Source organism: Protomyctophum bolini (assembly GCF_963924005.1).
Source record: "Protomyctophum bolini genome assembly, chromosome: 15".
Classification (NCBI taxonomy): domain Eukaryota; kingdom Metazoa; phylum Chordata; class Actinopteri; order Myctophiformes; family Myctophidae; genus Protomyctophum; species Protomyctophum bolini.
The window spans coordinates 31,595,463-31,613,607 of record NC_137876.1 but is presented as its reverse complement, the minus strand read 5'-3'; the positions used below and the strand labels follow the sequence as shown (position 1 = coordinate 31,613,607).

At 41.1% G+C, this 18,145-nt stretch overlaps 2 protein-coding genes across 2 annotated transcripts; one reads left to right on the top strand and one right to left on the bottom strand.

Annotated features, from left to right (window-relative positions):
* Nucleotides 1-459: 459 nt before the first annotated feature.
* Nucleotides 460-9,542, bottom strand: ddo (D-aspartate oxidase; the record flags this gene model as incomplete). Its single annotated transcript, XM_080784328.1, has 11 exons — nucleotides 9,377-9,542; nucleotides 8,017-8,199; nucleotides 7,445-7,553; nucleotides 6,305-6,481; nucleotides 4,740-5,297; nucleotides 3,780-3,845; nucleotides 3,450-3,492; nucleotides 3,040-3,211; nucleotides 2,715-2,823; nucleotides 1,417-1,593; nucleotides 460-1,018 (listed from the first exon to the last, which is right to left on the bottom strand). The coding sequence occupies exons 2-11, from the start codon at nucleotides 8,186-8,188 to the stop codon at nucleotides 460-462; spliced, it is 2,142 nt and encodes a 713-aa protein (XP_080640454.1). The 5' UTR covers nucleotides 8,189-8,199; nucleotides 9,377-9,542.
* A 208-nt stretch (nucleotides 9,543-9,750) lies between these two features.
* On the top strand, nucleotides 9,751-17,779 carry zbtb24 (zinc finger and BTB domain containing 24). Its single transcript, XM_080783047.1, has 8 exons — nucleotides 9,751-9,786; nucleotides 10,567-11,504; nucleotides 12,835-13,002; nucleotides 13,591-13,674; nucleotides 15,093-15,176; nucleotides 15,298-15,379; nucleotides 15,544-16,189; nucleotides 16,526-17,779. The coding sequence occupies exons 2-8, from the start codon at nucleotides 10,598-10,600 to the stop codon at nucleotides 16,760-16,762; spliced, it is 2,208 nt and encodes a 735-aa protein (XP_080639173.1). The 5' UTR covers nucleotides 9,751-9,786; nucleotides 10,567-10,597; the 3' UTR covers nucleotides 16,763-17,779.
* Nucleotides 17,780-18,145: the final 366 nt, after the last annotated feature.

Below are 18,145 nucleotides of genomic sequence, written 5' to 3'. Positions count from 1 at the left end.
ACATTTATTCCATGTAGCCCATGTTTTGTAATGGCATCATCATGCTATTATGCCCGTGGATATACAGAGTGAACTTAACAATGATAAATTAATATGATAATACCTTTTATATAATCACAACATGAATTATGTTTGTTATTTACAGCTACAGTAGGTAGATATTGGGGCGAGATGGAAAAGGGGCCTGCCTTAGGTACCTGTTACCACAGACCCTATGGGTCCATTTGGTTCCAAACCATTATTTAGCTGAGGACCCCCTGGAACTCCCTCAAGGACCCCTTTGGGAACCACTGATGTAAAGTACATTAAAATAAGTCCTAAACCTCAAAGGTGTGTGTGTGTGTGTGTGTGTGTGTGTGTGTGTGTGTGTGTGTGTGTGTGTGCGCGAGCACATTCAGTGTAGTGAAAGTTGATAAAGCACAGGCGACAGACTTAGGTTTTGTTAAAAAGTGCTTTTTCTCAAAGTCTTGCCTGTGGCAGCATTTCATGAAGACACTGCCTGACCAGCCCCAGTGCATCCAAGGCAGTGCCCCAGGCCAGGGTGACTCCATAGCCCCCATGACCATAGTTGTGGACCACCGGCACCTTGCGCCCATCCATTGGCACCTCCTCTCTCTCCACCCTTGGGTTCTTCCTGCTTGGTCTTAGACCGACCCACTCATGGAGAATCTTGGCCTTGCTGAGGGATGGCTCCAGTCTGCAGCAGCGCTGCAGGATGCTCTCGGTGTCTTCTTTGGCCACTTCCATCCTCCAATCATCATCCTGTCTTGTGCCGCCAATGGTGACGCTGTGGATCCCAGGGAAGATGTAGGTCTTTCCGTCACCATCTCTGATGAAGTGCTTCAGCCAGGGGGCCTGGACACTGAGGACCTGGCCCCTGACTGAGTACACCTGGGCATCATCAACCAAAGTCTTGGAGCCCAGACCAGAGCAGTTTACAATGATGTCATAGCTTCCGCTTAATTCCTCAAGACTGTTAACTTTCCTCTGTTCAACCTTGCCACCAGCTTTTCTGAACCTAAAGAAAAGACATGAAAATTGTTTTGTATGCAAGTACCTGTATAAATGGTACAGATACCCCTGTTTTACATAATTATATTCACTAGTCCATACATTTTAGTTTACATTCAAATTAAAATGTCCTTTATGCCCAGAATAATGTTTTAACCCAGTCAGTATGCTGAAAGGATTTCTGATCTCGTGCTAAATTTGTAAAATGTTCACCAAACAAATGTATCATTCACTGTTTACTTTCAAATTTTAGTTCAGCAGTTTTGCACTCAGTGCTTCCCTATCCCTTGTTTAATTGACAGCTAGGTTTCAGGTGTTGCACTCAGTGCTTCCCTACCCCTTGTTTAATTGACAGCTAGGTTTCAGGTGCTAGGAAACACGATAAACTAATCTAATGTAGCTTACCTTTTCTCTAGCCAGGGTAAGTAAGAAGTACATTCACATTTGATGGTGGTGAAAGCCTGGCCAAACTTGTGATCTGGAAACCGTTCCAGTTCACGGTCAGACATGAGCCTGAATCCAAACACAAACTCTGCCCAGATGGGCTTCTTCTGAACAGGAACCTCCTTGAAAATTTGATACCTAGAAACGAAAACACATGATGTCATCAAGAATTATTGTAAGAGATAACGTTAAGGTATCAATACACTTCTGTTCATACACTACAATACAATACACTCCTTAGGCTAAAATGGCCATAGCCGTAATCACAAATGTGGTGATGTCAGCACATTTGGGTAGCTATGGCCGTTTATAGCCCGAGGAGTGTTTTTGCAAACCTAATTCTTGGAATGGATTCAGCATCATGAAAACCCCCAGTTTGACATGTCACATGCTACATAAAGCATGATGAAATTTTGATTATTCTGCCTTCTAGGTTGTTAATGGTATGGTCACATATTATGCCAATTATGAAAATTGCTCAATATATGCATGTTAGCATCCAGCAGTTTCTACATGCTGGGGACCCATACTCAACATTTCTAACATAAAAGTTTGGTGTACTCTACTCTACATGTCCGGGTTCACAATGGGGCTCTATGGGCTAGCAACTAGACTATAACTAAATCTATTCCACACTTCTGCTGTGATTGGTCCTGTCATTTACCATTCCATTACTTATCTCAGTCTCGTCAGCCGAGGTTGCTAGTATCAGCAGACTCAACCAGTAGTATAAAGCTATTTTGTTCATTTTACGATCTACCACCAGAAAGTTGCACTCAAGTTATTTTTCTTACTTTACGAGTGAGAACTGGCTAAAGGCAGCATCACTCTTTTCTGCAGGCACCTTGCTTTTGTGCTTGTCATTTGCACATGTTTGGTTCTGTTTGTAACTACAAACCCCAATTCCAATGAAGTTGGGACGTTGCGTAAATGTAAATAAAATCACACCCGTGTGAAATAAGTGGTGCAACTCCGTGTGGGCGTCCCCGGAATATCCAGACCCCCAGGGGCAACAAAAGGGAACAATCCACAGGTAAACGGGTTAATTGGAAACAGGTGGGTGTCAAGATTGGGTATAAAAGGAGCATCCCAGAAAGGCTCAGTCATTCACAAGCAAGGACGGGCCAAGGTTCACCACTTTGAACAACTGTGTGAGCAAATAGTCCCAACAGTTGAAACAGTTCTTTCAAATATTTGATTTGGTTTTGGAATGAAATTCTTCACATCAGTCTCACAGTTGGATGTATATCAATCCTTACCCAGAGAACAGCATTACACCAGCTTCTGGTGACTGTTTGGATTCTGCTATTTTCAACAGGTGATCAAAAGTGTCTTTGTACCAGTTCTTCTGTTGTTCCTGGGGAACATCTAGAGTTGAAGAAAATAAATACAAATTAGATGAATACCAAACAATACTTTCTAGCCTCTGATTATAAATTTGACCGTTTGATAAAATCACGTTTATGAATTGAACAAAATGTATGAATTCATTGCAAATTATTTTCACATAACTTGATTGAATGAGATGTGGAAAGGAAAGGTAAACAATTTTTGTGACAGGAATTTACTCCCTCGATATTGTACCTGGAAATTGTGCAGCAAACATAATCCCTGCAGCAACATCGCTGGTGGTATTCGGAGAGAACTTGTCGGCCAGAAGAGTGACGGAGCAGAAAGGCAGAGCTTCAGCAATACAGACAGCAGTAGAAAGCCCCACCACACCTGCTCCCACCACAACAACCTTCGCACTTTTCATTTAGGACCAGACTGCTTCTGAAATACAGAGTACTGTGTTAAATGCTACTTGATTGCTGCTTGCATACAATGAGAGTAAGAGTAAATGAGTTACTCAGTGCAAGTTAATCCACAACTAACAGACAGTACAAGGGTTAAAAGACAAGACACGACACTTGCCAGATAGAACAGATTCTAATGCTTGTTATTAGAATGAAATCCAAGCACAATGGACCAACCAGTTTGCATACTACTCAAACAGCTCCACTGATGATGACATAACTGCTGCCCTCCACACCACACCTGGAACATATAGGAACACAGTGCTGTTCAAAATGGAAACTGATGCAGAAACTGCCCCCCTTAATCCACCTACCTCTCTGCTTAGTGCAATGCATCCTCCTGATAGTTAGGTTATGCATAGCATATTTTTAGATCAATTGTTTTTACTTTGAATTGTCTATGTTGTGAACTATGTGTATTGTGTATTGTAAAATGATTGGATAGCTGCCTGCACATTAGGTTTAGACCCCTGGGAGATGGATTGCTGAGGTGGAGCGCAACACATAACATCAGCTCCCAGTACTTACCCCACAACTCCAAGCCATGCTACTACGTACTCATACGTAGTAGCATCGAAGGATCGAACCCATGACCTTGTGGTCGAGAGGCGAGTGCTTTACAGACTACCTGGACAAAGTTAGAGTTGTGGCAAATCTTTTTGGGGTTCTGAATCCGTTCCAAACATTCGTTTTCAGTCAAAATGACTCCCTGGCCATAAAATCGGCCATGCCTGCTTTTGTATGTCCCAGACATGTGTAATTACTAATATGCCATTTTGCATATATCTTTCTAATTTAAACTAACTGTTGAAACAGAAGTAGAAGCACAAGAACAATTTTAACGGATTTAACTGATCAGAATCAGAAAGACTTTATTGTCACACCTTAAAAAATAATTAACCGTAAAAGAGGGGTGAAAGTAATATGCCAGGGCTCATCAGACTTTCAGTTTATTGATATCACTATATACAAAATTATCAACACAATAAACAATAAATAAAAATATGAATAAGCACAACTTGGACAACTCCCTGGTATCTCCCTCACTGCTCTTGTTATCTGGCTTGTTCTAGCAAAATTTGCCATGGCAGAAATGCACTTCACTCCTTGCTTTGTACAGCAGCACTTGTGTACAGTCCCCCTCACATAACAACTGACTAACTTCAGAAGATAGTCTGGTGTGATGGGGTCTGTTGAGGCTCATAGCCTTTGTCACCAAGCTTCCATCCATACTCCAGAAGCTTGGTGGTGGGTGGTACAAGATGTACTGTACATCCAGTGATGGACTTTTCAGCAGCAGCAGCCAACCTCTGCATGGTCTGGACACTTTCTGTACACTTTTTTTGAAAACAAATCTTTCTCCTAGTATATAATCATAGTACCTGATGATCATGTACTCCAGCTTGGTGACAAAGGCTATGAAAAGCACTCCATCTTTAAGATTTCAGCAGTAATTTGCCATTACCAGTACCATTTGCTGATTTTGCTCAAAGTCTTGCCTGTGGCAGCATTTCATGAAGACACTGCCTGACCAGCCCCAGTGCATCCAAGCCAGTGCCCCAGGCCAGGGTGACTCCCCAGCCCCCATGACCATAGTTGTGGACCACCGGCACCTTGCGCCCATCCATTGGCACCTCCTCTCTCTCCACCCTTGGGTTCTTCCTGCTTGGTCTTAGACCGACCCACTCATGGAGAATCTTGGCCTTGCTGAGGGATGGCTCCAGTCTGCAGCAGCGCTGCAGGATGCTCTCGGTGTCTTCTTTGGCCACTTCCATCCTCCAATCATCATCCTGTCTTGTGCCGCCAATGGTGACGCTGTGGATCCCAGGGTAGATGTAGGTCTTTCCGTCACCATCTCTGATGAAATTCTTCAGCCAGGGGGCTTGGACACTGAGGACCTGGCCCCTGACTGAGTACACCTGGGAATCATCAACCAAGGTCTTGGAGCCCAGACCAGAGCAGTTTACAATTATGTCATAGATTCTGCTTAATTCCTCAAGACTGTTAACTTTCCTCTGTTCAACCTTGCCACCAGCTTTTCTGAACCTAAAGAAAAGACATGAAAGGAGTTTTGTATGTAAATACCTATATAATTCGTACAGATACAACACACTTTTTACATAATTATATTCATATTTTCTATTCGAGATGCTGCTTTAAGACCATTTGCATAGTGAATAATTCATATTAATGCTAATTCAATGCAGACAGTTTAATTATTTTCAAATTAATGACATAGTCCTAAGAGTATTGTGTTATCACAAGTTTATAGGGTTGATTGGCCTGAAATAAACTAACCTTGATAAAAGCAAACTCCAAATGATAGAAACATAATATAACTGCTGCACTTATTCCAATTTATTTGTATTTAAGTTAATTATTGCTCGCATAATGTCTTATTCATTGCATGTCTAAGTCAGACCGGAAGTGCCATTGTTTGGCTAATGCGGAACCCTTTATATGGCCGTCTGGTGTCAGGTAGACGGGAAACATGGTTGCACACCTGTCATTTGACAGTGTGATGCAGAAGTTCAAGTTTATGTGTCGCTGTGTTCATGGCCATGGCATGGGCACTAGCTTCTCATTCCCTTATGCTTGTAGAGCAGCCAGTAAGGTATGTTGAATACTGTTTGCATGTTATTTTGGACTGTATTTTCTTTATTTAATTCATGATTATGTGCTGTATTATGTTTATGCAATGTTATTCTAAGCATCTGTGTATTTTTATGTTGTTTACCAGTTCGACGTTGGTTTGTGTGCTTCAGAATAAATCCACCAGTATGTTTTTGGACAAGAGCAGAGGGAGTGATACATAATATCTCTTTAAAATATTATTTTAAAGATGAACAATGGACATAGTTCAAATAAACAAGTGCATTTGTTAATGTTGTAACCCAGTCAATATGTTGAAAGGATGTCTTATCTCGTGCTACATTTATAAAATGAAATGCATTGTACATTTCAATGTTTACATCATTCACTGTTTACTTTCAGATTTCAGTAGTTTGGCACTCAGCTAATTATTTTAATATGTATTATCTAATGTAGCTTACCTTTTCTCTAGCCAGGGTAAGTAGGAAGTACATTCACATTTTATGGTGGTGAAAGCCTGGCCAAACTTGTGATCTGGAAACCGTTCCAGTTCACGGTCAGACATGAGCCTGAATCCAAACACAAACTCTGCAAAGAAGGGCTTCTTCTGAACAGGAACCTCCTTGAAAATTTGACACCTAGAAACAAAAACACATGATGTCATCAAGTATTATTGTAAGACATATTGTTAAGGTATCAATACACTAAATACTAAGTAAATCTATTCCGCACGTCTGCTGTTATTGGTCCTGTCATTTACGACACCATTACTCAATCTCAGTCTTGCCAGCCAAGGTTCATAGTATCAGCAGACTCAAAGTATAAAGCTAATTTGTTTATTTTCCGATTTACCACCAGAAAGTTGCACTCATAGTTATTTTTCTAAATTTACTTTGTAAACTATGTTTCTGTATCTTTTTCAATTTGGGAGAGATAAGATACTTAACCCCTAATAAAGCATTACTTTGCTTGCCATTTAATTTGTTCGAGAGAACATTTGATTTGGTCTACATTTGTTACCTCCAACTGTATAGTATGTTGAGTGGTGCAGCCACTCCAATGCACAGCAATGTGTGTCTGTTAACACACACACACACACACACACACACACACACACACACACACACACACAGGCCAGGGAGGAGGGCTTGTACAGTACAGTACAGTACAGTACAGTACAGTACAGTACAGTACAGTACAGTACAGTACAGTACAGTACAGTACAGTACAGTACAGTACAGTACAGTACAGTACCACTCAGTTCAGACAGGTCTGATTGTTTTCTATTGAAACTGTAAACTGCTATTACTGTGCTTTGAAATGCTGGTGCTAGCTGTGCTACAGAGTCTGGCTGAGACAGTGTACCGAACCCTTCCTTGAGATTAGAATAATCTGTTATGAAATATGGTTAAATTAAACACTATTTGTTCAGCAAAGTACTCTAAATTATTTAAATTAATAGTATATTTTAATTTTTAATTTTAATGCACTGACTGTAGATCACTAATGTTTTGTTTTTTAATTGGTTTTGGAATTAAACTCTTCACATCAGTCTCACTCAAGAGAGACAGTATATATCACTGCTTACGCTTAGTGCTTACCCAGAGCTCAGCATTACACCAGCTTCTGGTGACTGTTGGGATTCTGCTATTCTCAACAGGTGATCAAAGGTGTCTTTGAACCAACGTTTCTGTTGTTCCTGAGGAACATCTAGAGTTGAAGGAAATTAGACGAAATTAGATGAATACCAAACAATACTTTCTAATCTCTGATTAGAACTCGAGTTGACTGACCCGGACGGTTAGTTCAACCGTCTGGGAACCATAGGCTGCTGAGCCAGCCCGGCGGCGTGCCGCGGGTTCGACTCCCGATCCTAACACCGTGTGTCTTCCCCCCCATCTCTCTCCCCATTTCCTGTCAATCTACTTTCAACCTATCAAAAAAAGCCCCAAAAATATATATTAAAAAAAAAAGAAAAGAACTCGATTAGACTGTTTGATAAAATCACGTTTATGAATTCAGATGAATTAACTTGACCTGACGGTCACATTATCAGGTGTACAAAATGTATAAATCCATTGCAAATTATTTTCACAACTTGATTGAATGAGATGTGGAAAGAAAAGGCAAACGATTTATTTGATGACAGGAATTTACTCCCTCCATACCATACCTGGAAATTCTGCAGCAAACATAATCCCTGCAGCAACATCGCTGGTGGTGTTGGGAGAGAACTTGTCGGCCAGAAGAGTGACAGAGCAGAAAGGCAGAGCTTCAGCAATACAGACAGCAGTAGAAAGCCCCACCACACCTGCTCCCACCACAACAACCTTCACACTTTTCATTTTGGAGCAGACTGCTTCTGAAATACAGAGCACTGTGTTAAATGCTGCTTGATTGCTTGAATACAGTGCGCGAGTAAGAGTAAATTAGTTACTCAATGCAAGTTAATCCATAACTAATGCTGATAAAGTTATGCATAGCAAATTTAGATCAAGCTTGTTGACACACACACACACACGCACACACACACACACACACACACACACACACACACACACACACACACACACACACACACACACACACACACACACACACACACACACACACACACACACAGTGTTTGTTTTTTTTAATTGTCATTCTGTGATGTGTTTTGTAAAATTATTGGATAGCTGCCTGCACATTTAGGACTTTACAACTTAACTACCGGTAGCAAGTGACATTTCATCTGAGAAACATTTGCCTTTAGTTAATGTTAATTTTATTTGTAACAATTTAACTCATTGTATAATTGAATGTATACAGTACCCTATAATATAATCATCCTATCCTCTTATAATACAATCTTAATGATAGTTTGCTCAATGCTCATGCTCAAATTGTTTGGCCCATAGCACTTACCCTTAGATAGCATTTCTGTAGACTTAGATAGCATTTGATACAGACTTATAGCATGTTATGTATAGACAGCACTATAATTGCATTGTATGTAGTCATAGCACGTCATAGTACATATGTATAGCATAAGTAGTATATATGTATAGTTTATATGTATAGTTTCATTATATAGATATTCCACTGTTACTTTCTTAGCTTACACATGTTTCATGATAAATGTTTTTATGTGATGTATTCCCATGCTTTTTTGTTCTTGCTTAATGTAAATCGCTCTGGATTAAGAGCGTCTGCTAAATGCCTAAATTGTAAATTGTTTGGGGAAAATACAGGCCTATACAGTGGTTTATGACATGGTCATCACACTGACCCGTCACCCACTCAAATGTTACACCTGCTCCCGCAATAGCAAATTAGCAATTTAGTTGCGTAATCATCAGTTGTATGATTGTGCTCATTTTCTTCAAATAGATTGCCGAATAGCACAAAATAAAAAAGTGTTACATACGGTAAACGTATCCTAGGCTACCTTAAAAAGTGTTATAAAGGAAAAATCCTATAGCAAACCTTGTATTGAACTGTACTTTCCTGTGCTTGTTAAGACCTGCTTTTACATTTCTCTTGCATTGCACGCACCTGTCAACAATCCCCAGGAATTCTCTCACTGACAGCTGGCCTGGACGATCTGGACCGTCACCGCATATCGCCGTCCCCTACGTCGATAAATTATAACAGAGAAAAAGTTCTTAAAATTACAAATGTATCGCAAAATACGCAAATTTGCACAAATGACAAATCGACCCCGTTAGTACTCAGTGTTCAAATAATATCTGATCTATAGTAAAAGCTTCAGAATCACATGCTTGTAGAACGTGCGTTTAGTTTTACAGTCTATGGTTTAGTCCTATCCTGAATATGTGTAGATCAGCTGAAGCTGCAAGCACGTCATAGATGCACGTCCGCGCCGCGGCCGCCCTGCTTCCATGACCACAGCTCTCGCGACAATCCCGTTCACGTCCTCCATAGTGGATAAAAATAGAAGGTAAGGTCCTATAAGCTCGATATTACAAATTTCAGTCAGTTCAATTTGGGGATATGGTCACACAGAAGATTTATATTGTTTCGCATATTTACTGGCGTTTTTCTGTCGCTTTTAATCGTGGCCTACTTCTAGCGAGTTATCTCCGAGCACAGCGGGCATTGTTGGACACAATGTAGCTAACAGATTGTTGCTAACTACCCACTGTTAATCGTTACTGTTTGTTTATTTTCCCATCATTACAGAAACGATGAAAAATTGGTTGAAGTTAGTCATGGTCTGAAGTTGTTTCCTGAAATATTTTCTGCAAACTATGATTTATTGATTAGCCAGGGCAGGAGAAATGTTAAGGAAGTTACAAAACAAACAAAACATTTGCATATTCCCATCAGTAGTAGGCTGCAGGCGGCGTATTCTCATTCAATTCCTCCTGTACGTGTGCAGTGCAGACTGTGCAGTACTCTACTAGGTCTAGTCAACATTCTCCTGTCAACCCAACCCGTAAATAAATATTTAATCACGGACCCCCATCTGAAAACATTGTGCCAGGGAGTGGGACCCTTATAAGATAATTTGTTGTGGAATTTCTTTCCCCAGATCTTTCAAAATATTTGTCTGGCTGATTTTCGAATAGTGAAACTAATAAAATAGGTTAAAGTGATTAAACAGATTTTGATGCCCTCTGCTTGCATGGAACCTCCTCAAGGACTCTTGGGGGTCTCTGGACACACCCCACTTTGAGAACCAGTGTTTTACATAATTCTTTCCTTTCCTCCACTCCAGGTGATACTGAAACAAAACGGAACCGTACAACATGACAGAGCCAACTCCAGCCACTGTTGGTTCACGGATGGCCCTTCGCTCAGAAGCACACAAGGACAGCATCTTGAGCAAATTTGACAGGCTGAGAAAGAGGGACCTGCTGTGTGACATAACGCTGATCGTTGAGGAGGTGCACTTCAAGGCACACAAGGCCCTGCTGGCTGCAAGCAGTGACTACTTCTCCCTCATGTTCACTGCAGAGGACCAGATCAGCCAGTCTACCTACAGGCTTGATGGCATGGCGTCCAGTTACTTTGCTGTGGTGTTGGAGTTCATCTACTGCGCCCAGGTGTCTGTGGAGGAGAGTGCCACTGGGCAGCTCATGGCCATGGCCCGTCTTCTGGAGGTCAGTGACCTTGTCAGGGCCCTGGGTGAGCTCGGCCCCACAACAACTCCTGCAGAGTTCAGTGCAGAGTTCTCAAATCTGCCAAAGCGTAAGCGAGGACGCCCAAGGAAAAATGTGATTGTGACGGTGACGGAGGAGAGGCACGATAAAGAAGTAGACGTAGTTTATGATGACGGAGGTGCTCCGATTTCAGAAGACGAGCACATTGAGAATGGAAGTGTTCCGCATGAGATTTCAGAAGACGAGCATATTGGTGAGAATTCCAGCCTGAACTGTGACGCCGCAGACAAATACCTGACTGAGTCGCTGCATAAAGACTCGGATGACACAGATTATGATCCAAGGGCTGACCGCTCCCGACACAGTAGACGCAAAATCAGGCCACCAATGAAATACAAGAGCTACAGGGTGGACAGTGACACGGTGGGAAACAGGGAGCCTGGGAAGAGAGGCAGAAGAAGGAAATACCCTGACACGGAGGCACGATGTGAGGACTGTGGGAAAGTGTTCAAAAACCACCTCTTTTTGAAGATACACCAAAGAACTCATACAGGTGAGGTGTTCATATGACCGTCACAGGTCAATTTGGTTCTATTTGTAGAGTCTCTGAATTATTACGGGTACAATTGGTTACTACTAGCTATTAATAATTTAGCTGCGGACCCCCTGGATCTCCCCTATTGTATTGACCCCTGGGATCCCATGACCCAGTTAGAGGAGTGCTTCCTTACACTGGTCAAGGTTAAGAAGGTTATAATGACACTTTGGCATGTGCTATGCTATAGTCAAGAGATTTTAGTGTAATCAGTCTTCAGGACGACTGTCTGTACAGCAGTTCAGCACGACTGTCTGTACAGGAGTTCAGTACAGTACAATTACAGTATAGTTCCACTGCTCACTTCACACAGGTGTGATTTTTGATATCCACAGTACACTATCATTTTATTGAGGTAATTGAAGAGCACTTATTAAGCTAGCTCTGGTCCATTAGAGCTATGGACCAGAGCTATATTATTAAGCAGAAAGTGTCTGACTGGTATCTGTGCAGTATGAGCTGAAAATTGCATCACATTTTCCAACTGTAATTGCTGGACCAAGAAAGTGACATTCATGTCCTTTACTTATTTAAATAGCCTTGACTATGGTACTCTAGTACAGCTTTTATTTTTAAATATATATCGGATCAGGGTTAGAAATTTTATGCATGTGCAAATATACAATTTCAAGACACCCAAAGGCACATACTGTGTGGACAATATTCTATACCCCAATAACAATGTGAGAAAGCCTTAGTTTGAGCAAAGTATTTAGTGTAAGTAAATCTTTTGGTTAAAACAAAACTTCCTTTGTTGCAAATTTAAATCTCTATATTCTTATAGGAATCATTGTTGTAGAATGTTTATGTTTGTTTAATAATTGGTGTCTCTCCAGCTCTTTACTAAACAGAAAATAAACTTTCTGGTGGGTTGCAGATTACCCACTTATCAGCTTCAATATTTGTATAGTGTTCCAGTTCCAATTTTGTCTGATCATTCTTTGTGTCTTTACTTCCTGTTTAACCTTTTTATCCTGTATTGTAATCAGAATATAAATCAAATAAATATATCACTTACTGCACCTTTAACCCAGGCTGCTTCAGGAGAGCTACATATGCTGGCGCTAATCCTGTACGTCGACAAAATTATACAGTCAACAACTATCACACAACAGACAACATATTTTACTTTTAACTATACCTGTGACAGCTCCAGAGGGCCCAACAATAAACTCTATCATGCCCTCCAGGGCCTCCACACCTTCTTTCCGTGTTGTTCAGACTGACAGCCATACCGACACAACCCACTGTGCCTAACAGTACTTCAAATGTATTTTCCCATCCCAAGGAGAGAAACCTTTCAGGTGCCTTGCTTGTGGGAAGGGGTTCACCCAGAAACATACTCTAGTGGTTCACCAGCGTATGCACACAGGAGAGAAGCCGTTCGTCTGCACTGTCTGCTCCAAAGCCCTCTCCACCAAGCACTCCTTGCTGGAGCATATGAACCTCCATGCAGGTACTACCTCAAGACTAAGTAGTAACTATACTACACTGTATTCATCATGTATCACATCACCTAAACCCCATACTTGGTTGACCGGAGTCCCTTTGGAAAGTGACCAGACCTTTCTGTTTCCGCTTTACATTACATTTCTTTCCAGAAAGAAAATGGCAGATCTACTACAAACTTGTACAGTAGATCGGCTATTTTTCAGCAAATGTTACCCCCACAGTACGGATGCAGGGGTTTAAGAGGTTAAACCAAATTGAAAACATAGAGAAAATATAAGATCTGCAAGGTCACAATGCATTGCAACTTGTGAGATTGTAAATCAGTAATTGTTGCGAATTTCTGAAAATGTTGAAGGTTTTGTGATTTCTGGAAGGTTATTAGCCTGGGTTCCAGTCTGATTCGCTATGTTCCGTGGGTTTGTAATTGTCACTTTGCTAAGATTTTCAAATGGTTAAAGGGTGTTATTGCCACTTTCTTTTTTAAATATACTGTATATTTGGATATACCGATGAAATCATAATGACTAAAAAGACAAAGATCCTACTGCATTAAAGGTCTTTGAATGTATTGTCTTCTTATCTTGTCTTTTAGAACAGAAATCCTTCAACTGTGATGAATGTGGAAAGACCTTCACTCAGAAGAGGCAACTTAAAAGTCATTATAGGCTCCATACAGGTAAGAATTACTATATTATTTGTGTTTCGTGTTTCAGCATCCCCCATACAAAATAATTTGTTGAGATCAGTGAGGTAGAACTTGACTGGCGAGTGGCGATACGTCTGCCTTGCATTTGACTTCCCAATTTATTCTAAATAGGAATGTGCAGGTCACTCTTGCTGAGCTCCACAAACAATTTCAAGAAGCACACAATTGTCCAGAGATTGTCATTGTAGTTAGCTTTAAGATTTCCATTCGCTGGAACAAAGAGCACTGATTGCAAGCACTGAGGAAGGTGTCCAATTGCTAATTGACTATATTCACACAGCGGCCATTTTGCTCTCACGTTGTACTTGCATTTCATGAACTTAATAGAGACACACAGGGACTACAAATTTCACGTCCCCGAATGAGACAGCGGTCCCACTTCTGGTCCGTTTGAACGGTGTACTGCAGCTGTCAATGCAATCCCTATGAGAGATATCATAAAATACCCTTATTTCACTGGTTGATTACTGAGGCTGTAGCGATTTTTTTTGTGTTCTAATAAAGTGTCCCATATGTTTGATTTGTCTTTTTCAATGTCACATACCTGCCATCTAAATATAAAACCCACAATGTACTATAATAAAGTGCTAGCATTGTAAATTTCAAGTTAAAGTGGGCGCACGGTAAATACGTCACTGTCGCATCCCTTGAGGTTTTCAATACCCAGATTTATTTGTTGTTTCTTTTTATATGCTATGTATTTGTGGAAAATTATCTAAACGGCATCTTGCAAGACTAATTATTAATACTCATCTGGAGAATTCACTAGGTATGAACATGTCAGGATATAATGTCACTCCTCCATTTATACAACAATTTGACAACGGTATACCACACCGTCGGAGCTCCGAGGTAGGTAGAACATACTGTATTAGTCAGCCTGTGACATGTTCAAAATATAAATAGACATGAATGAACAAAGTCAGTCGGGATCGGGATTTATGAGAATTCCACTCTTCAAAGTCAGCGCTCGTAGCCTCATAAAGGCAGTGACGTCCCTTAAAAGCCATCTCCCCTCTGCTCTGTTAACATTATGGGTAACTCATTCAAGTAGTAAATTAAATGTGAAATACATCCTCTATTGAGAAAACAACAATATATGTGACAAAGACACTTCATACATATGGAAACATATTTTATTCAAATCAATATAGTCTTCCGTTCATTTTGTTACATTTTAGAAGTAGGTTACCGGTAACTACAGTTGAATTTCAATGGACTTCTATGGGCTGGCCTGCAGTACACCGTTCTAACGGACCAGAAGTGGGGACGCTGTCTCATTTGGGGGCGTGAAATTTGTAGTCCCCGTGTGTCTCTAATCTATAGCAAAATGGTGAATTGGTTACATCATACTGTAATAGCGTAGGTCTAATCCTCTGTTCTTCAAGGTAAATCTTTGCCTGAATGTGCTCTGTGTCATCATAAGTTTATGGACACAGCCCAGCTGAAAAAGCATCTGAGAACACACACAGGTAAAAATACAAACTAAATTTAAACCAATCTGTGGTTTTCTTGAGTCAGCTCTATATCAGTGCATGATGTTCATGAGTATGCCAGTTAATGTGGCTGATTTTGATGTTGTAATTGTTACAGGTGAGAAGCCTTTTACTTGTGAGACCTGTGGCAAGTCTTTTACAGCAAAAAGCACACTGCAGACTCACATCAGAATTCATAGGTGAGAGATCAATTTATTTATATGGTATGGGTGATGGGCATAAAGACTTAAGCAATGAGTGTACTTTCACAATGCTTTATTTTGGACTGACTTTCTTCCAATACTTCCAATACTGCAACTTAACTCAAATTCAAAGTACATTTAACTCTAATTCTTTGTTAAAGAGGTGAGAAGCCGTATGACTGCAGCATCTGTGAAAAGTCCTTCTCAGACCCCAGCGCGAGAAGACGACACGTTGCCTCCCACTCGGGGAAAAAGCCTTTCACTTGCCCCTTCTGCAGCCTTTCGTTTACTCGCCTGGACAATCTGAAAACCCACACGAAATCGCACAACAAGGAGCGAGTCTCCACAGAGGATGGCCCCACAGAGACGGGAGCAGCCATGGGGAATGAGGAGGTGCGCGGCATCTTGCAGCTCCAGCAGTACCAGCTACCATCCAGCTCAGACCAGGAGATCCAGCTGGTCATGTCAGGAGACGTGGGTAACATGGACTTCGTCCCTGGGCAGGAGCAGCAGATTGGCATCATCACTGCGGAGGGCGAGCCGGCAGATCAAACCCACTCCAGGCTCACCCTTATGACTCAGCCGTCTGCACATGTGCAGAACGTGGCTCTCGTCTCCCAGGGAGGGGTGCTAGACCAAACGCGGGCTCAGATCCAGACCATTAGTGTGCTGGAGGGGGAAACAGGCCACGGTGGTCTGCCTGAACAGATGCAGGTCATCACTCTGAGCAAAGAGACCATGGAGCACCTACAAGCACACCATGGCCCCCCACAACCACTGCACATAGCACAGAGGCCACTACAGCAGGTACAGGTGGACACACACACACACACACACACACACACACACACACACACACACACACACTAAATATTCACCATTTACTCTATACAGAGTAAAACTACAATAATACACTGGTGACTGAGTCCTAATGATTAGTTCATTTTAAGTGATTAATGATAAATTAATTTGATTGGAGCAAGTTAACCATTAAATCATATTGTATTTTCCCTTAGATTGTGTTAGTCAAGATAAGTCACTTTTGGTTTTGCTCAATTTATTGATCTTATTCGATTTTTTTATTTTGACTTGTGCATATTACTAATCTGTTTTTATGACCCATTTTTATCACTGTGTTAACAGATGATGCACCAGCCCATCCAGCAGGTGGCGATCTCCCAGGAGCCATTACAGGGACAGGTGTCCAGAGGTCAGCAGCATGCACAGGCCATTCACATAAATAGCCAGAGCACCCAGCCCATCTCCATCAGCCAGACCAACGAGCAGATCTCCAACCACCACATCCAGGGCCAGACGTTTCAGATCCAGGCAGGCACTGTCTCCTACCTCTACACAGCCAGCCTGCCTCAGGAGAGCTAAGTTTAGGGAAGCATAGACAAGATGTCTAACTGGTTGAGGCACCATCTTCTACCTGCACCACCAGCCTGCTTCATGAGATCTGGGTATCGCAAACTGGTTTATAACTTACCGGTAAGCTCTGACAGTCCCTTGGTTTGCGCCTGAAGTCAAATTTATTTTATTTTTGTCAAAAATAATAGGCCATATGACGAAGCACAATTTAACTGAATGCCTGAGCCTCAGGAGGACAGATGGGTTCATGGAGGACTCTGGTTTGTGATGACTGATTTGATCTGTTACGGACTGAACCGTGGAATCTACATCCACTTTTATTTTTATACCAATTATACAATTTTTACTGACTGGGTCTTACCGAGTGTTCCCTGAAGGGAATTTCCTCTTCCATTGGCCACCCTCCATGCGGAGGTCTGAGGTGAATGTACAGCTTGTCGTCTTCTCCCAGCTGATATTGGTGCTATATAAATGGAACTATCTCATTGCGTTTTTGCTGAATGCATACATGTATTGTGTACTACCACTGCAATGTTTCCCCGTCCCATGTGTTGGGGGAATTAGAATTTGATAGTTTCCATTGAAAGAAAATACCATTGAAAATGTATTGTCTTCCAACTCTACTTTAATGAAAGACATGCAAGAGTAGCATTAACATTGTGCATAAACTGGGCCTTTTCAGTAACCACGAACGAGTAGAACATTTTAATAATAACATGATAAGAAATGAACGTCGTGGGTTGTCAATGGAGGGTATTGACTAGATTCAACCCATTATAAAACTATATAGTATTGCAAATTGCGGCTATCCTTGTTGTAATTTAAACAATTGCAATGCAATACACCTGGTTGAGACAAGGAGAAACTGGTTTCCAGGATTTGATTATGAAATGAAAAAGTTCATATCAACTTACTTACCAAGTGCAATTGAAGATTGAAACAAGATTGAGACTAAATGCTGTTGAAGTGTTTAAAAACCATGATTTACTACTCGCCTATATATTGTAAAAATAAATAAAATACAAATAAAATCCATTACATATTTGGTTTATAATATTGATACATAATTATCAACTGCTTGTCCAGTGAATGCAATCTATTGTCCCAAAGGCTTGCAAAGACTACCACTCATGGCCCATAAGAGTAAGAAACCAAACATCATAACTTGACAATCCAATTTAGCATTTCACAAGTAGTATTTTACTAATATCTGAGCCTCAGCTGTTGAAATGTACAGCATGTCATCATTTGAAGAGTTCTGGAAGCAGTGTCTCAGCAGTCAGAGCCCTCAGACAAGATGGATCCTGAAAAAGAAAACGGTACAGATAAGAAAGTAGACACCCCAGTATACTGTAGTGCATTTCCCTAATCATACAGTGTTTCGTTTTACAT

What these genes read in the sequence shown, in the direction of transcription:
- zbtb24 (XM_080783047.1), top strand. Translation starts at nt 10,598, where the DNA reads ATGACAGAGCCAACTCCAGCCACTGTTGGTTCACGGATGGCCCTTCGC. An exon ending in GCATATGAACCTCCATGCAG is followed by an intron (nt 13,003 to 13,590) that starts GTACTACCTCAA and finishes CTTGTCTTTTAG; the next exon opens with AACAGAAATCCTTCAACTGT. An exon ending in CACAGAGGCCACTACAGCAG is followed by an intron (nt 16,190 to 16,525) that starts GTACAGGTGGAC and finishes CTGTGTTAACAG; the next exon opens with ATGATGCACCAGCCCATCCA.